This window comes from Pelophylax lessonae (genome assembly GCF_965119305.1).
Source record: "Pelophylax lessonae genome assembly, chromosome: 2".
Taxonomy (NCBI): domain Eukaryota; kingdom Metazoa; phylum Chordata; class Amphibia; order Anura; family Ranidae; genus Pelophylax; species Pelophylax lessonae.
In genome coordinates this window covers 713,233,697-713,254,701 of record NC_138769.1, presented here as the reverse complement: position 1 = coordinate 713,254,701, position 21,005 = coordinate 713,233,697, and the positions used below count along the sequence as shown (strand labels likewise).

Sequence of the window (21,005 nt, the reverse complement as noted above, 5' to 3'; positions counted from 1 at the left end):
CCTGACCCAATATGGCCTCCAAAGTCACAAGGATTGCCAGCATCCAAACATATGCCAAACCATAGAGAAACTAGGTTCCTCTCGACTTCCTCATCCACCTGCATTGCCGATGTAGATGAGCGCCACCTGCAGTGGAGAAAAAAGACTGTCTACAAACAGTTTGTGCAGCACTTTCCAAAATAGAGGGAGACAGTACAGTTACAGTACAAAATACAAGAGGAAGATGAGGGCCCTGCTCAAAAGAGCTTACAATCTAAAAGGATGGTATATAAGGCAAAAACTACAAGGAATGAGCTGATGGAGAAAGTAAAAGTTCAGTTTATTAGTAAGAGGCAGCATAGGCCTCTCTGAAGAGATAGATTTTCAGGGATCACATAAAGGTAGATAGGGTGGAAGGTTGTCGGACGAATTGGTGTAATGAGTTTCAAAGGATTGGAGAGGCTCTGAAGAAGTCCAGGAGGCAAGTGTAGGAGAAGGTGTCCTGGGGTACTTACTCCCAGATCTGGACCAGGGCATCACTAAGCTCCTGAACAGAACGAGGAGCAACCTGACGGTGTCAGATGGACTAAAACATAATGTTCCAGAGGTGTTCTATTGGATTTAGGTCATGGGGGCCATTTAATGTTATAAATTCCTTTATCCTTCAGGAACAAGCTGCATACTCTCGACAAATGAGGCCGGGCATTGTCGTGCACCAGGAGGAACCCAGGACCCAATGAACCTGTGTTCATCCCAATACCTAATAGCAGTCAGAGCCAGTGCATTGTCTAGCCTGTAGAGGTCTGTTCATCCCTCCATGGATATGCCTCCCCAGACTATCACTGACCCACCACCAAACCAGTCAAGCTGAACGATTTTACAGGCAGCATAGCATTCTCCATGGCTTCTCCAGACCCTTTCACGTTTGTCACATGTGCTCAGGGTGAAGGTGCTCTCTTCTGTGAAAAGCACAAGTGGCAGACCTGCTAATTCTGGTGTTTAATGGCAAAATGCCAATCAAGCTCCATGGTGCTGGGCAGTGAGCACAGGGCCCATAAGAGGAGGTTGGCCATCAGGCCAGCCTGATGAAGTCTGTTTCTGATTTTTTGGTCAGAGACATTCACACGAGTGACCTGCTGGAGGTAATTTTCTAGGACTCAGGGAGAGCTCATCCCGTTCCTCCTTGCACAAAGGAGCAGATACGGGTCCTGCTGATGGGACCTTCTACGGCCCTGTCCAGCTCTCCTAGAGTAATTGCCTGTCTCCTGGAATCTCCTCCCTGCTCTGGAGACTGTGCTGGAAGACACAGCAAACCTTCTGGCAATGGCACGTATTGATGTGCCATCCTGGAGGAGTTGGACTGCCTGTGCAACCTCTATATCGCCTCATGCTACCAGTAATGACACTGACCCTAGACAAATGCAAAGCTAGTGAAAAAAAAGTCAGAAAAGGTGAGTAGGGAAAACAATTTCAGGGGCCCCCCACCTGAAAAACCATTCTGTTTTGGAGGTTGTCCCATTGTTGCTCATCTAGTGCCCCTGTTGTTAATTTCATTAACAGCAAAGCAGCTGAAAGTGATTAACAGCCCCCTCTACTACTTAACACACCAGATCAATATTCCAGGAGCTTAATTGACTTGATGATATACTCTGATTATAAAGTGTTCCTTTAATTTTTTGAGCAGTGTGTATGATATAAGAGCATACCTGGTTTGGACTAAAGTCCCGGCCTACTTCTCTACTTCCTCCATCTGCACACAGTCTGGACCCTACCATAGCTCAATAAAAACGATGATATCTAATACCTTTAATATCTTTATTTCCATTACATTTACCTGGAATCTCCAATTTTCTACATAATCATGAACTTGCCAGAACCTCCAGGTTCATGGGTGGATGAAAATCCTGCTAAGTGGACTGACCTGCAGGGTCCTACCCCCTCCTCACCATTATGCTACCGGAGGTTCTGGGCAGCTCAGGATAGAGCAAGATACCTGAGATGCCAGGAAATTGAAGTGCAATGTTAGCCAGGTTTTAGTCTTATTATACATATGAATCCACCCTTCAACTGTATACATGAAACCAATTTTCCATGGGATCGTGGGTAACATGCAATGTAAGATGGATATAACATTTGTCAAACTTGTATATATACCGCTCCAGAGGATGTATATACATTATGTGTACAGGGTTCATACACATTTTCACCAATAAAATTCCATGACTTTTCCATGACTTCACGTAAATATTCATGACCTAATGTTTTCATTAATGCCGAATCGCTGTAACATCGCGCAAACAAAATTGCGGGTCGCATGACGCCCAAAAAAGGTACAAGAGCTTCTTTGGGGAGTCATGCGACCTGCAATTTTGTTTGCACGATGTTACCGCGATTCGGCAGGCAGAAATCGCTGCAACATCGCACAGCATTTGGAGTGCCATTGCAAATCAACGGCAACGCACAGGCGTCTCGCGATTTGCATTGATTTCCGGATCGTGGGCAGAATCGTGGGGGTTCTGCCGCGGTCCGCTACGCTAACATGTGAATGTAGCCTAAAGGTTTAGCGCTGAGCAGTGCGGAGTGTACCAACATGGCCACCGCCACCTTCCTAATACTTCTTTCAAAATCTAACATAAAAACAGCATCACAGGTGTCAATATATTATATTTATATATACGCTCATTTTATTGCTTAAAATTCAAGACGTAGCTGGGTGTAGTAAGATATTCGCTGCCGCCTTCTGACTGCAGGTGTTCTTTTCAGCAAACCTGATAGCGGTGAAAGGCATGCACAGCTGACGGAACGTCACTTCCGTTGCATTATCTGACGGGTAGCAGTAAACAATTATCAGCACTCCTTTACTCATGCTGTCAGCATGAGGATCGGAGAAGAGAGCTGATAACCGGCATCTGTAAAGGGATATATACACTGACATTCAGGGCACTGATTATCAGTGCTGTCAATCTATGCCAACCAGTGCTGCAAATCTGTGCCCACCAGTGCCTCATCAGTCTCGCCCATCAGTGCCGCCTCATCAGCACACATCAGTGAAAGAGAAAAATTAACTGTTTGCAAAGTTTTATAACAAAACTATGAAAAAGTTTTTTATTTTTTCAAAATTTTCGGTATTTTTTAGTTTATTTAGCAAAAAAAAAATAAAAAAACAGTGATATGTAAATACCACCAAAAGAAAGCTCTATCTGTGTGAAAAATAATATAAAATTGTAGTTTGGGTACAGTGTTGCATGACCGCACAATTGCCATTCAAGGAGTAAAAGAGCTGAAAATTAACCTGGGCAGGAGGGGGGTGTAAGAGCCCTGTATGCAAGTGGTTAAACATGGCGTTCTAGTACGAACATGACACACAGAGAACTATTTGTTTTTCGTATGTCATTTGCATTTTCCATGAGGAAAAAAAGCACATGGTGTGAATGGGCTCTCAAGTGTCTGATGTCATAGCAGATCACATGTGCATTACCATGGCAACTGTAGATCTATACACAGGCTAAGATGGCACCATCAGTGCCTGGAAAGGATAAGAGAGCTTAGGGAGCCTCGGATGTGTGAAGAGACATAATCCTGGGCCTGACTGTTTACTTTATTCTGTTTCAGGACACAATCCGCCAACAACGTATACAGACAATCCGAGCCCGCCATAATCACAGACTTCACACACTCCAGCTATAGAAATAACCCCAGAATCTAACCCCTCAATACACAGAATGATATACAAGCTGCATCCTCACCCCTCTCGGCTGTTGTCGGATGAGGACATGGCCAGCTCAGGCAATCGTCCAGCTATAGAGAACTAAGAAGTAGGAGACGGGTGCTCATGTCGCCGTTATATCCTCCCAGAATGCCGGACTACATTCACTCCCCGACTACTGGCATCATCTGTACTATCACACGTTCACCCGTTACGTCAAGAAACCGTCCCGGTTTACTAAAAGCTATTCTCTCACTAGGCCACGCTGCGGTTGCCACAGCAACGGTTAAGCCATCATCAACCCCTCCTATAAACGCCCCGAAACGGTTACCGCCCCCTTCCGCGTCATCATCACGTTCATGCGGCCCGCCCTCCAGTGACGCTTCCGCCGTCTGTGATTGGTTTGCTGCTGCTGGCCAGTCACATCCAGGCAAACCGCGGCCGGCCCTCCCCGCTGCCAGTGATTGGTGCACGATCATCTCCTCAGCTGCTGCGGACCCGGAAGACAAATAGTATGTGGCACAAACATTACTGAATAAAATAATAAATTTACACTAAAGTCTTAAGCATCCGCTCCCCCCGCCGCTCCCCGCTCCTCCCCAGTTACATTTCCATGACTTTTCCAAAACCTTTGTGGAATCCTAATTTTCCATGACCTTTCCAGGCCTGGAAAGTGTCATCTCCAAATTTCAAAACTTTTCCAGGTTTTCAAGGACCGTACGAACCCTGTGTGTAGCCAGGTGTTTGTCTAAGAATGGAGAGTGACAAAACACTGACTGCAGTTCTCTAAAGCAGTTACCCTGTGGTTCTGAACTGGTTAACAGGTATATCAGCAAGAGGAGGGTAAAGAGCTGCATTTTCTCAGGCTGTACAGGACACAGCTTCATTTTACCGTGAGGGAGACCGGAGAGTTCACATCGCTGTCCAGTGTGCATCACCACTGCTACATGTAGCGGCCTGAGTGGGATCTGGAGAGCTGGGTGCAGGCAAAATCATCTAAATGCAGAGCAGAGAGATGCCTAATTGCTGTGTGTGACTGGATGGTGAGCTGCAATATTACTATGACCAGAGAGCTGCTGCAGTGGGATTTACTATCTGCTGCTAGAGAAAGAGACTGAGCCCTGACATTACAGCCATCTAGTAGCCTCATTGATGCCTGCAGGCTTGACTGGGACTATTCTCATGTGCACCAACCGTACAACTGGGCTCCAACACTAGCCGGCTGAAGAGTTAGGACTAATGATTGCCTCTTTACAGTTGCTACACAGAGACCTTTACCTGTTGCTAATACTGAGAGGTACCTCTCAGGAGACGCTGCACCATATCCTAGCCATTCTCCTAGAGTGCACTCTAGACTAGTTTTAGTATTATTATTCACACTGCAGTTAATGCTTATATGTACTGTTTATTGTTGACTTTGCTGATTCATGAGTTAATCCCAGCCTAGTGGTACAGAACTCTATTTTAAGTTACCTTGGTATAGTGATTATAGCACCTGGCATGGACCAAAAAGCCCCAGTATACTTCCTTACTCCCTCTATCTGCATACAGAAACCCTACATTAGCTCAATATTATCTATTTTATCTTACATTTGTATTATCTTAATTTGCACTTCAATTACCTGGAATCTCCAATATTCTACATCATCATGAGGTGCCCAGAAACTCTATGAGCTCATGGGCTGAAGAAAATTATGCAAGGTGGACTGGTGTGCAACATTCTATCCCTGCTACATGTTTTTGGTAAAAAACAAATCCCAATAAGCATATATTGATAGCTGATCGCTGCCATTACTACTAAAAAAAAAAAAAATACATAAAAATTCCAGTATATATATATATATATATATATATATATATATAATATATATATATATATATATAATATATATATATATATATATATACTGTATATATACCATAGTTTGTAAACGCAATACCTTTTCACACAAACCATCAATATACACTTATTAGCTTTTTTTTTTTTTTTTTTTAACATTTTTAATAGATACGTTTATAGCAGAAAGTAAAAAAAAATATATATATTGTCTTTTTTATTTTATTTTAGTTTATGTAATAAAAAATAAAAAACCCGGTAGTGAGCAAATATCATAAAAAAATAAGTCCTAAAAAAATTACATAAATTGAATTTGGATGCAGCGTTGCATGACCGTGCAATTGCCAGTTAAGGTAGCACAGTGCTGAATAGCAAAAGATGTCCTGGTCATGAATGGGGTAAAAACCTTCCAGAGCTCAAGTGGTTAAAGCTTGACATGTTTGTTATCTATTTACTCTGCACAACCTCATCTTATATATATATATATATATATATATATATATATATATATATATATATATATATACAGTGGGTACGGAAAGTATTCAGACCCCCTTAAATTTTTCACTCTTTGTTATATTGCAGCCATTTGCTAAAATCATTTAAGTTCATTCTTCTTCCTCATGAATGTACACATAGCACCCCATACTGACAGAAAAACACAGAATTGTTGACATTGTTGCAGATTTATTAAAAAAGAAAAACTGAAATATCACATGGTCCTAAGTATTCAGATCCTTTGCTCAGTGTTTAGTAGAAGCCCCCTTTTGATCAAATACAGCCAGGAGTCTTTTTGGGAAAGATGCAACAAGTCTTTCACACCTGGATTTGGGGATCCTCTGCCATTCCTCCTTGTAGATCCTCTCCAGTTCTGTCAGGTTGGATGGTAAACGTTGGTGGACAGCCATTTTTAGGTCTCTCCAGAGATGCTCAATTGGGTTTAAGTCAGGGCTCTTGCTGGGCCATTCAAGAACAGTCACGGAGTTGTTGTGAAGCCACTCCTTCGTTATTTTAGCTGTGTGCTGAGGGTTATTGTCTTGTTGGAAGGTAAACCTTCGGCCCAGTCTGAGGTCCAGAGCACTCTGGAGAAGGTTTTTGTCCAGGATATCCCTGTACTTGGCCGCATTCATCTTTCCCTCGATTGCAACCAGTCGTCCTGTCCCTGCAGCTGAAAAACACCCCCACAGCATGATGCTGCCACCACCATGCTTCACTGTTGGGACTGTATTGGACAGGTGATGAGCAGTGCCTGGTTTTCTCCACACATACCGCTTAGAATTAAGGCCAAAAAGTTCTATTTTGGTCTCATCAGACCAGAGAATCTTATTTATCACCATCTTGGAGTCCTTCAGGTGTTTTTTAGCAAACTCCATGCGGGCTTTCATGTGTCTTACACTGAGGAGAGGCTTCCGTCGGGCCACTCTGCCATAAAGCCCCGACTGGTGGAGGGCTGCAGTGATGGTTGACTTTCTACAACTTTCTCCCATCTCCTGACTGCATCTCTGGAGCTCAGCCACAGTGATCTTTGGGTTCTTCTTTACCTCTCTCACCAAGGCTCTTCTCCCCCGATAGCTCAGTTTGACCGGACGGCCAGCTCTAGGAAGGGTTCTGGTCGTCCCAAACGTCTTCCATTTGAGGATTATGGAGGCCACTGTGCTCTTAGGAACCTTAAGTGCAGCAGAAATCTTTTTGTAACCTTGGCCAGATCTGTGCCTTGCCACAATTCTGTCTCTGAGCTCTTCAGGCAGTTCCTTTGACTTCATGATTCTCATTTGCTCTGACATGCATTGTGATCTGGAAGGTCTTATATAGACAGGTGTGTGGCTTTCCTAATCAAGTCCAATCAGTATAATCAAACACAGCTGGACTCAAATTAAGGTGTAGAATCATCTCAAGGATGATCAGAAGAAATGGAAAGCACCTGAGTTAAATATATGAGTGTCACAGCAAAGGGTCTGAATACTTAGGACCATGTGATATTTCAGTTTTTATTTTTTAATAAATCTGCAACAATGTCAACAATTCTGTGTTTTTCTGTCAGTATGGGGTGCTATGTGTACATTCATGAGGAAGAAGAATGAACGTAAATGATTTTAGCAAATGGCTGCAATATAAAAAAGAGTGAAAAATTTAAGGGGGTCTGAATACTTTCCGTACCCACTGTATATATACATATATATATATATACACATATATGCGTATAAAATGGATAATATATTGGATAACATATTAACTTAAATGTGTTTTTTACTGACATTTTTCACTTGAGTGCAAATATTGTGTGACATAAAAAATTGGAACTATCACTATTTAATTTTCCAGGGTGTGTGCTTTTAGAAAATATATATTGTTTGGGGGGTTTAATCAATCTTCAGGCCTAAAATAATTTTTAAACATGTCCAAAAAAAACCCCACAAAAACAGCTCTGGCAGCAAAAGGGTTATGGAAATTATTTAAATTAATTTTTTTATACCTGGAGTTCAGTTTTAATACACTTTGATCCTTTAAGGTGGACGATAATCGCTCCCTCATCACTAGTAATGTTTTTTTTTTTTATAGAAAGCTGAACTATATTTGGTTTATGTTTCTTACTATCAATGAGATTTAAAAGTTTTAGCATTTTTAACTCTCTAGCGGCATGACCTACATATTTGTAAGATTGCTTGTAAGATATAACACTTTTATGACTTCCAGTGTACATATTGTGTTATAGTGTGCAATAAACCAGTAGTAAAGGAGGCAACGAGTTTATTGGGAATGATGAAGGAATAATATTCATTTTTATGGCCGCCTTTAAACATGCTCATTGCAGATAGTAAGGTAGCACTCTGTTAATTGAAATTGGCCTCCCTTAGCTAAATATAAGTCAGGGTGTAAAGGGTAATTATATTTTTTTCATTGTTTTATATAAATACATGCTTTTGTGATTATTCTAATTATTCCAATATAAAACATCTTATCAATATTTTGCATATTTTCAACAGTATTTGTTTCGGTATAATAAATTGTGAATCTATAGATGTTTTTCATTACACATGCAGGCTTAAAGTGGAACTAAACCCTCCTATCCTTTGCAGCCAAGGAAGCTGCCATCTTAGTCTCTGTTTGATCTGCAGTTGCTACATGGTTTTGCACATGTGATCAGTTATGAAACCAGCTATTTGATGACAGTTCGGTTAAGAGCACGAACAACTGTAACCATTCATCCCATTCCTTAAATGTACAGTAACTGTTTTAGGAAATTGACGGGTTTAGTTCCTCTTCTGCCACTGGATCTAAATGCCAGAGAGGAGGAGTTGGGCTTTCATGCTCATGTTGCCACTGAGATTGGATGTCACATTATAGTGCTGAGAGCACACGGTAAACTCTCAACACAGAAAAGCCTTTCCCCATGGACGCATTTGTGCAGCGGTTTAGTGTTAAAGCCAAGCCGTCAATATGTGTGTAAGCAGGTGCTTACGGGGTACCATTAAATGCATTTCTGTCGTTGTATTAATTGCAGATAGTCGGGTTACCCGGGTTAGGAAAGGGTTAACGTGTTTCTCTCCTTTCCCAGGTTTTTCTTGGGTCCAGCCCCCCATGGTGTGGATTTTTAAATACTGGGTAAGGGTCGGTTCACGCCATAGAAACACAGTACAGATGCATTCCAGATGCTTTTCTGCATGCGTGTTTTGACGTGTTTTCGGGGCATTTTTGATGCACTCTAGTGCATTTTTCCCTCCCTCTTTTTTCTTAACCTTATGTAGCACCCTCCTAAGTAGGTGCTAGGAAAAAGCATCTATTTGCTCCCTCTGCTTATCAGGGGAGCCTGATCTGTTAGTTTGCCTATCACATATTTCCAGGTGTGATTCACTGGGTCTGAGGGAGTGTCCCCACTGCATCCAATGAGGGAGCTTGTTGGACAGTGGAGGAAACCCAGCCAGCGACACACCAGGTTTTATGACAGTCCCAGTGGGAGGGCATTCCTGCAATGCATCCTGGAATTGATCATAAATACTGAGGGGACATGTGACAGGACATCTTTGGCTGGAAGCAGAGTCCCAGGAGGAGGTGTACGGCTGTCTCTCCTCCTCTAGGTGTGAAGAAGGTGGTTCAGGCAGTTGGCCTAGTGAACCAGGTGTGGAGCTGAGTTGCAGAGGATCCAGAGTGCTCACAGTGGAGCTGCTGGCAGAGTCTCTTGCGAAAAACAATATCGTACCAGGAGATTTGCCTAAGGGTCTTCCCAGGAAGGGGGACCAATCCAGTGAAGTCAGGGGATCAAGGAGCTAACTCACACAGGGAGTGATACAGTAAAGGGGGTGCTGTGTAGAGAACCCTGAAGTATAGGAACAAAGGGGTGCCAGGAAGGGCCCTGAAGAGTGTTCTGCAATACAATACAGTTTACCTCAATAGTTCATTAACTACTTCTTCACTGCTATTGACAATGTGAAGCAGCGGCCTTGCCGCATTAAGCAATATTTAGTCCTCCCAGCAGACTGTGCATAGTTTTACAAGTTGGAGTATCCCACTCATTCCCTTCTCCTGTCCAAGTTCTCAATAAAAACACAAAAAACAAAGCTACAGGACTGTTTCCTCACTGAGCTCAGACACTTGGGAAAATGTTCAACTGTCATGCTGTTGCTAATGGTAACCAAGGGGAACCCGTAACCAGCAGCTCCCAAGGGAGTAGTGCTACACTTAAATAAGGACATGTGCTTTCCAGTGTGATTTTGGTGCGTTTTACAAATTTCTAGTACAGTCCAGTGCAGGAAAAATGCAGCATGATCTACTTTTTTTTATGGAACTGGAACACACTGGAAATGCAAGCACTGGTGTGAATTATGCCATTGGAAACCATATAACCTACTTTCTATGTGTTTTTGATGCAGATAAAAAAAAAAAAAAATGATTTGACTGCATGTGGTGTGAACTGGCCTTACGGGCTAAATTTGGGGTCTACACATGGGAAGACAGACAAAGGACTGCTGAACCTTGTACTCCTACCAAAAGTATGTGGAGCCCCTAGGGGGTCACCCATTTGGGATCTCACCTGGAACCAGAAAACTACCATTGGACTGTGAAGGACTGTGTTACCTTGGAGAAGGTATGAACCTGGGCAGCCTGTGTAGTCAGGGTTAGACTTTGTTCATGTAACCTGTACTGATGGACTGTATGACTAAATGTATCTGGGGCAGCACAGTGGCCAAGTGATCATCACTTCCACCTGGCAGCAATAGGTCACTGATTTATACCCCAACAAGGAAACTACTTGCCTGTTATTGTTGCATGTTCTCCCTGTGCCTGCGTGGATTTGCTCCCATACTCTAAAGACATGCTGGAAGGTTAATTGGATCCTGTCTAAATTGGCCCCAGTCAGGGCAGGCACTACCCATAGGCAAGGTAGGTGCTGGCCTAGAGCGTATATCAGTCGGGGGCAATGCACTGGCGTGACATTGGTGTAGCAAGCACGCCAATGTTGCTTGTGTTCTGGCTGGGTCCAGAGGCGCAGGTGCGGGTCCGAGGCCTGCAGACCACAGCTGGCATGAGGAAGCAAGCCGCATCTCTTTATCTTCAGGCGAGGTCCAGAGGCGCAGATGCAGACCTGCAGCCCAGGTGCTGAAGAAATAGGTAGAGAGGCGCCTCAGGAGTTAGGGGCGGAGCCAAGGGGGCAGAAAAATAAGGTTTTGCCTAGGGTGTCAAAAATCCTTGCATCAGCCCTGGCCTCAGTATATGTAGGTATGAATGTGAGATATGAACCTTAGATTGTAAACTCCTTGAGGGCAGGGACTGATGTGAATATGCAATATATATGTGAAGCGCCACGCAAATTTACAGCGCTATATAAATACCTGAATAAATAAATACATTTCTTTTTACCAGATTATTAAACCTTAGTTAGCCCTAACTAACTCCTTCCTCTCCTTTTTCTCTTAGCTATTATTTTTCTGCTGTTTTTCTCTTTCTATTTTTTACCATCATTTGTAATTTTTATTTTCATTTTTATTTGTTCTATTTAATTTTTTCAGTGTCAAACAAAATGCTAAAAACTGAAAAAAAAAGCCTTTATTTATTTACAAATAACTTTACCATATTTTGTACCAGAAACATAATTTTAGTGTTGCAGGACATATTCGAGAATATAATATCTACCTTTAACAATAAAACCACTTTTTTAGCAAACAATTATTTTAAGGGCTTTTTCAGACGGCCGCTCTGCTGCTTTTCTCCGCTGCGGGACTTTTTTTTTTTTTTTCACGGAGCGGATGACATTTGTGTTATCCGCTCCGTATGCCTGCATATCATCCCATCCGTTTGCGGATGATATGCGGACATAATGTAAGTCTATGGGGATTGCGGATGTCAGCGGATGACACCGCTGACATCCGATTTTCCTTCCTTTCTGTTTTTTGAACGGAACAAAAATAGGGTTCTGTTCAGTTCCAAAAAACGGAACAGAACTGAAAGGACGAAAATCGGATGTCAGTGGATGGTATTCCGCTGACATCCGCAATCCCATTGACTTACATTATGTCCGCAAATCATCCGCAAAAAAATAGGATGATTTGCGGACATACGGAGCGCCCGTGTGAAAGAGCCCTAATTCTTTAGGTCTATAGTTTGCATAGAAAAAAGAAAAAGTGCATTTGGCTAGACAATGCTGTATTGTCAAAACAAAGCCTAGTTTGCCCTTTCAAAAATTGTATGTATTATTTTTTTTATCATTATAATTATTATTATTATTATTATACATGATTTATATAGCACCAACGGTTTACGTTGTTATCTTAAGTATTGACGAAATTATTGCTGAAAAAAAGTAGACATTTCCATAGTGGAAATGTATAAATTGCTGTGGTGCAGCATACAGGTATGAGAACTGAATTGGTTAAAGTGTTTGTAAATCCAGCTTTTTTTTTTTTTTTTTTTTTTTTTTTAATCAAGTAAACAATTGTTAGAACTCCTGTCAGGTTTGTAATGCTGTCTGCATTGCCTCTAAGAAGATTCACCATGTTTATCGATCCTGTTGACCATTGTCCCCCCAATGGTCAATTGTCTTCTGCTCTACCCCTAGGACAGGAAGTGAAGGCAAAGCAGATGGAATATTAAAAAAATAAAATAAAATAGTGAAAGGAGTCGTATGCATTCCCTACTCTTTCCAAAACTAAAAAGAAAATGTATTGGCTTTCCATACAGTTTAGGTCAATCTGTTGTTGGCACTCACCAGAACGGCAGAACTCATCGACCTCTGGGTGGACCATATCCTTTACTCGGTTGCTGTAGGACAGTCTGGAGTCTTGGTCATAGGCTTTCAAAGTCTCGCTGGAGCTGTAAGATTTTTGGGGTATCTTGTTTTCATCACTTTCGGCAGAGGAACTCGTGTATCGGCGCTCAGTATCGCGCCTCCTGGTTAGGGATCGGTACGGTTTCCTCTCTTTCACATCCATGGCACAGCCCTTCTCCTCAACATTGAACAGAATAGGTCCTTTGCTTTTGAAGAGAGGAATCAGTGATGTTTCTGAAAAAATAAACATAGATAAAATAGTAATGTTTTAAAAATGAGCTCCAGATGGATATATAAAACAGCAATTATATATGTATGTTTTTATTTTAGCTCATTTGAATGCTCAAAATCTATCATTACATGTAGCTGATACATATGCAAGTGGAAGCTGAAATACGTTTAGTAGTATGTACTCTGCAAAGCTGAAGAGTAGGAGGAGGAGGTACATAGGCTAAGCTTAAAGCTGCTTTTAGCATCAACCCTTCTCTCCCCCGCCATCCAAGTTATTCAACCATCAAATGACAGTACTTCATTGGTGGCTCCGACATTTGACTTGATTTGAGTTGCATGGTGGAAGGTACATAGCACAGGAAGGGCACCATTAGGTCCCACAGGGGAGGTACATAGCAGAAGAAAGGATAGGCATCAAAACATCCAATAGGAGAGGTACATAGCACAGGAAAGGTCACCAATAGGTCCCACAGGGAAGGTACATAGCACAGGAAAGGGTAGGCATCAAGATGTACCATAGGAGAGGTACATAGCACAGGAAAGGGAACCAATATGTACCACAGGGGAGGGAGCTACATAGCACTAGAAAGGTAGACACGAATAGGTCCCACAGAAGAGGTACATAGCGCAGGAAAGGATAGGCATCAAACATCTCATAGGAGAGGTACATAGCACAGGAAAGGTCACTAATAGGTCCCACAGGGGAGATACATAGCACAGGAAAGGATAGGCATTAAGGCATCCCATAGGAGAGATACATAGCACAGGAAAGGTCACCAATAGGTCCCACAGGGGAGGTACATAGCACAGGAAAAGTCACCAATAGGTCCCACAGGGGAGGTACATGGCACAGGAAAGGTCATCAATAGGTCCCACAGGGGAGGTACATAGCACAGGAAAGGATAGGCATCAAGACATCCCATAGGAGAGGTACACAGCACATGAAAGGTCACCAATAGGTCCTGCAGGTGGGTACATAGCACAAGAAAGGGTAGGCATCAAGACGTCCTATAGGAGAGGTACATAGCACAAGAAAGGGCACCAATAGGTCCCAGAAGGGAGGATGGTACATAGCGCAGGAAAGCCAAGACACCAATAGGTCCCACGGGGGGAGGTATATAGCACAGAAAAGGGTAGGCACCAATTGGTCTTGCAGGGAGGTACATAGCACAGGAAAGGGTAGGCACTAGGCACCAATAGGTCCCACAGGGGAGGTACATAGCACAGAAAAGGGTAGGCACCAATAGGTCTCACAGTAGAGGTTCATAACACAGAAAAGGGTAGGCACCAATAGGTCCTGCAGCTGAGTTACATGCCACGGGAAAGTTAGGCTTCAATAAGACCCACAGGGGCGGTACATAGCGCAGGAAAGGGTAGGCATCAATTGGTCCCATAAGAGAGGTTAATGGCACAGGAAAGTGTGGGCACCAACAGGTCCCACAGGGGAGGTACAATAAATAGTTCTGGAAAGGGTAGGCACCAATAGGTCCCAACCAGTTGAAAAATTAGTCAGCAGGCCTGGAAATGCATTAATCATCAAAAAGCGAAATGGCAGGAACTGTACCTTTAGCACTGGTGTCAATGTCACATGCCACCAAAAACTTAGGAAGCATAATGTTTGAATTGGAACCATAGAAAACAACATCATAGGATGCCCAATTCAGGTGACATTTTAAATAAATTAACATGTATCCACAGACAAAACAATCTCTGTACTGTTGGATAGCATAGGGAAGATTTAACAACTCTGTCAGGCTGGACCAACATAACTGTACAAAACAGCCATATCTGGAACTCATATTTAACTCCTGCACCCCTTCTCCTTTTCTCCTCTAAGCTATTATTTTCAACTTTTTATTCTTTTATTTCTAATTTTCCAAATGTTACTTTTTAAATTTTTGCATTTTCATTCTTTTGGTTTATTTTTTTTAATGCAACACAAAAAAATTAAACCAAAAGAATAAAAATGCAAAAATTTAAATAGTAACGTTTGGAAAATTAGAAATAAAAGAATAATAAGCTAAAAAAGCCTTTATTTAATTTGTAAAATATGTTATGTCATTTACCAGAATCTCTAATTTAAATAGCACAATTTATAAAATAAAATTTTGACTTTTATCTAATAACACTATTTTTTTTCTTAACACTGATCAAAGTAGAGAAGTATGTTTTTTATGTCTATGGATTGCAAAAAAAAAATTGCCATATTACAGGTTTAATATTAAAAATGTAAAAAATTGCTTTGGTCCATATGGGTGTACAATTGTGAGAACTGAACTGGTTAAATACCGGAGCTAGAGATATATTCCATTAGCTGCTCTAACACATTGTCTAACTTCAATTTAGCTTTCCTTATCAAACCATCTATGTGACATTTCCACCAGCAGCTTCCATACTCTTGGAACATGTGCATCCTACATGCTAAGCATATGCCTGTAATGTGATTAGGTTTCCACACATAATCAAATACACTCCACCAACATATGTGCTACTCTGTACTGCTGTAAGGCCATTAATAATAATTATAGGCTGAGTGACATGCAGATGTGTTGACTAATCCCACAATTTCATTAAGATTCATAGCAATTAAGTCCTGCAAGACTGTCATACCGCACGTGGTAAAAGGAGAGTTACACAATATCATTCAAACATTCTGCCCCCTGTCATACCCTCCACACTGCTATCTTGCACTTAATGTCCCCATGTGATACCCTCCGCACTCCTTTCCAGCACACGCTGCCCCCATCAAATCCACTGCACTCTGCTCCTGCATATACTGTCCACTGGCACATCTCCACACTTCCCTTCTGTACATACTGCCCGTTGTCATACCCTCCACACTCCTCTCCTGTACATACTGCTCACCATCATACTCTCCAGACCCCTCTCCTGTATATAGTGCTCCCATAATACCCTTCATACTTCTCTCCTGTACATACTGCCCAATGTCATACCTTCCACACTCCTCTCCTGTACATACTCCTGTACATACTGCCAAATGTCATACCCTCCACAATCCTCTCCTGTACATACTGCCCACCATCATACCTTCCACACTCCTCCCCTGTACATACTTCCCACTGTCATACCTTCCAAACTCCTCTCCTGTACATACTGCCCACTGTCATACCCTCCACACTCCTCTCCTGTACAAACTGCCCACTATCTTACCCTCCACATGTCTCTCCTGTACACACTGCCCACTGTCATACCCTCCACACTCCTCTTCTGCACATACTGCCCACATCATATCCTCCACACTTCTCTCCTACACATACTGCCTCCATCATACCCTCCAAACTTCTCTCCTACACATACTGTCCCCATCATACCCTCCACACTTCTCTCCTACACATACTGCCTCCATCATACCCTCCACGCTTCTCTCCTACACATACTGCCTCCATCATACCCTCCACACTTCTCTCCTACACATACTGCCCCCATCATACCCTCCAAACTTCTCTCCTACACATACTGTCCCCATCATACCCTCCACACTTCTCTCCTACACATACTGCCTCCATCATACCCTCCACGCTTCTCTCCTACACATACTGCCTCCATCATACCCTCCACACTTCTCTCCCACACATACTGCCTCCATCATACCCTCCACACTTCTCTCCTACACATATTGCCCCCATCATACCCTCCACACTTCTCTCCTACACATACTGCCCCCATCATACCCTCCACACTTCTCTCCTAGACATACTGTCCCCATCATACCCTCCACACTTCTCTCCTACACATACTGTCTCCATCATACCCTCCACACTTCTCTCCTGTACATACTGTCTCCATCATACCCTCCACACTTCTCTCCTAGACATACTGTCTTCATCATACCCACCACACTTCTCTCCTACACATACTGCTTCCATTATACCCTCCACACTTCTCTCCTGTACATACTGCCCACTATCATACCCACCGCACTTCTCTCCTACACATACTGCCTCCATCATACCCCCCCAAACTTCTCTCCTACATATACTGCCCTCATCATATCCTCCACACTTATCTCCTACACATACTCTGCCATCACATCATATCCCCCACACTTCTCTCCTACACATACTGCCCACTATCATACCCACCACACTTCTCTCCTAGACATACTGCCCCCATCATACCCTCCACACTTCTCTCCTACAAATACTGCCCCCATCATACCCACCACACTTCTCTCCTACACATACTGCCTCCATCATACCCACCACACTTCTCTCCTACACATACTGCCTCCATCATACCCTCCACGCTTCTCTCCTACACATACTGCCTCCATCATACCCAACACACTTCTCTCCTACACATACTGCCCCCATCATACCCTCCACACTTCTCTCCTAGACATACTGTCCCCATCATACCCTCCACACTTCTCTCCTACACATACTGTCTCCATCATACCCTCCACACTTCTCTCCTGTACATACTGCCCACTATCATACCCACCACACTTCTCTCCTAGACATACTGCCCCCATCATACCCTCCACACTTCTCTCCTACACATACTGCCTCCATTATACCCTCCACACTTCTCTCCTGTACATACTGCCCACTATCATACCCACCGCACTTCTCTCCTACACATACTGCCCACCATCATACCCTCCACACTTCTCTCCTGTACATACTGCCCACTATCATACCCACCACACTTCTCTCCTAGACATACTGTCCCCATCTTACCCTCCACACTTCTCTCCTATGCATACTGCCCCCATCATACCCTCCGCACTTCTCTCCTACACATACTGCCCCCATCATACCCTCCACACTTCTCTCCTAGACATACTGCCCCCATCATACCCACCACACTTCTCTCCTACACATACTGCCTCCATCATACCCTCCACACTTCTCTCCTACACATACTGTCCCATCATACCCTCCACACTTCTCTCCTACACATACTGTCCCATCATACCCACCACACTTCTCTCCTACACATACTGCCTCCATCATACCCTCCATACTTCTCTCCTACACATACTGCCCTCATCATACCCTCCACGCTTCTCTCCTACACATACTGCCTCCATCATACCCAACACACTTCTCTCCTACACATACTGCCCCCATCATACCCCCCACTCTTCTCTCCTACACATACTGCCCCCATCATACCCCCGAATCTTCTCTCCTACACATACTGCCTCCATCATACCCTCCATAATTCTCTCCTACACATACTGCCCTCATCATACCCTCCACGCTTCTCTCCTACACATACTGCCTCCATCATACCCAACACACTTCCCTCCTACACATACTGCTTCCATCATACCCCCCACTCTTCTCTCCTACACATACTGCCCACCATCATACCCTCCACACTCCTCTCCTGTACATAGTAACCACTATCATACCCTCCACACTTCTCTCCTACACATACTGCCCACGATCATACCCTCCACACTTCTCTCCTGTACATACGTCCCACTATCATACCCATCACACTTCTCTCCTAGACATACTGTCCCCATCTTACCCTCCACACTTCTCTCCTACGCATACTGCCCCCATCATACCCGCCACACACAGTCTTCTCCTTTACATACATCTCCTGTCAAACCCTTCACATTCCTGCTCTGTCCACTGCCCTATCCTCTGCACTCCCCTCCTATAAATACTGCCTTCTGTCCTACTCTCTGCACTCCCCTCCTGTTAATACTGCCCACTGCCCTATCCTCTGCACTCCCTTTCTGTAAAGACTGCCTGCTGTCCTACTCTCTGCCATCCCTTCCTGTGCATAGTGCCCACTAAGACTCTTCTTTAGCATTGTATGTAATAGCCCCAAACTCATCTGTTTGGGAAGTTTCGGTAGTATGTGTAATATATATGTGCTTTTAACCTGGAGTTCAGCTTTCAAGCTCTATCATTCCCTCAATGTCTTAGCCACTTTGAGGGGGAAAAAAAAGAAAGCTTATCATAATAAACACAATCCATGATGTTGAAAGGTAACATTCACCCCTCAGTAGCTGTTATTATAACATGTACACGCCAACAGGCCCAATTTTCACATTAGCAGCCGGCAACGGCATTCTGTTAAAAGGCCACTGAGTTACGGTAGACTGGCTGGCTCTACTTCACTCCGAGCAAACTTAATTAACGGCGAGAAAACATTAGCTCACATCAGCATCACTTTATAAATAAGAAACGGTTTGCCTTTTCTCAGCGGAGCAAGAGGCCGGACGCCGGTGCAAAATAAATGAAAAGGCAATTTGTAAAATAGAATGAAAAAAAAAAAATTGTAATATTAAGTGCGTATATAAATATTAGCCAAGTGTGAACAGCACAATATCGGACAAGAACAAACAAGAGCCGTACTGACAGCCTTTTATTACTTGTTAAAAGGGCGAAAAAAAAAGCCCTTAAATCCGCGGGCACACATAATAAAACACTTTCGTATTTCCTAAACATACTTGAGAAAGCAATTGAATCTCTGTTAAGTAGCCTATTTTAATAATAAACAGTAATCGTGGTTCTATCACACACCATTTAACTTGTGCAAGGGCTGCAGCTCCCCTGGACGACAAGATGGATGAAGCGTTTACATGTAAGCGGTTACACAAACACAGCTCACACCTGGCCATCGGCCACATCGCCAATGAAGGTTTTATTAGGAAAATTGTATTTTCGCCTGGCTAATGAACGGTTCGGCCTCAGTTGTCAAACTGGCTCCGAATGAATTTATATACAATGCTTTTATCGGGATGCAAATCATAGTAATTTTGGGTTTAATAAAAAAATGAGGCAAGCAGAGGCCTGGAATAAGTGAATGACGAAGCTAGACAAAGTCTTTCTTGCTGTCCATAGCAAAAGATTTACTTTAATATTTCTGTGTTGTGCTAGCAATACATTTTTAAATCTCCAGGTGTGGGACCAGTCATTTTCCATAGAACCTAAGGTTCCTCTAGATTCAGCTGCTAGGAGTTCCTTAAAGAACATATTGATCTTCAACCTGTTGGTAGCATCAAAGTTCCAGAGCCAACGCCACCTAATAGAGCCACCAGCATGATACCTATGATATTTCTAGTGCTCTGTAAGAAATGCATTCTTCCCATTGACCCCCAGTTTAAGGTACATTCCTCCTATTGGTCCCCACTGAAAGGGGCATTATTCCCATTAAAGGGGTATTCTTCCCACTTACCCCCAGTCAACAAAGTACTGTATGTGGCATTGTTTCCACTGCCCACCAATGTAAGGAGCATTCTTCCCAATGAATACCAATGTAAGGGACATTCTTCCCACTGAATACCAATGTAAGGGACAGTCTTCTCTCCAATGACCAATGGAAGGAGCATTCTTACAAACTATGACCAATGTAAGGGGCATTCTTCCCACTGACCTCAAATGTAGGAGATACGTCTTCCCATTGACCACCAATCCATTCCTTTGACTGACCATCAATCTAGGGTGCATTTTTCCCATGGACCACCAATGAAGAGGTATTCTTCCCATTGATCACCAATGTAAGAGGCATTCTTCCCATTGATCACCAATGTAAGAGGCATTCTTCCCACTGATCACCAATGAAGAGGCATTCTTCCCACTGATCACCAATGTAAGGGGCATTCTTCCCATTGATCATCAATGTAAGAGGCATTCTTCCCACTGACCACCAATGAAGAGGCATTCTTCCTACTGATCACCAATGAAGAGGCATTCTTCCCACTGATCACCAATGTAAGAGGCATTCTTCCCATTGATCACCAATGTAAGAGGCATTCTTCCCACTGATCACCAATGAAGAGGCATTCTTCCCACTGATCACCAATGAAGAGGCATTCTTCCCACTGATCAGCAATGTAAGAGGCATTCTTCCCACTGATCACCAATGTAAGAGGCATTCTTCCCATTGATCACCAATGTAAGAGGCATTCTTCCCACTGATCACCAATGAAGAGGCATTCTTCCCACTGATCACCAATGAAGAGGCATTCTTCCCACTGATCAGCAATGTAAGAGGCATTC

General features: G+C 43.1%; 1 protein-coding gene across 5 annotated transcripts in view; it reads right to left on the bottom strand.

Annotated features, from left to right (window-relative positions):
• Window positions 1-21,005, bottom strand: part of TENM4 (teneurin transmembrane protein 4) — a 1,723,986-nt gene that overhangs the window by 993,762 nt on the left and 709,219 nt on the right. For 4 of the 5 annotated variants that reach the window (XM_082246029.1, XM_082246030.1, XM_082246031.1 and 1 more), the window contains exon 5: window positions 12,724-13,017. In XM_082246029.1, the coding sequence (XP_082102155.1) occupies window positions 12,724-12,946 (223 nt within the window). In that variant the 5' untranslated portion in view covers window positions 12,947-13,017. Of the gene's footprint in view, window positions 1-12,723; window positions 13,018-21,005 lie in introns of those variants that run through there. The other variant, XM_082246032.1, reaches the window with a different exon arrangement.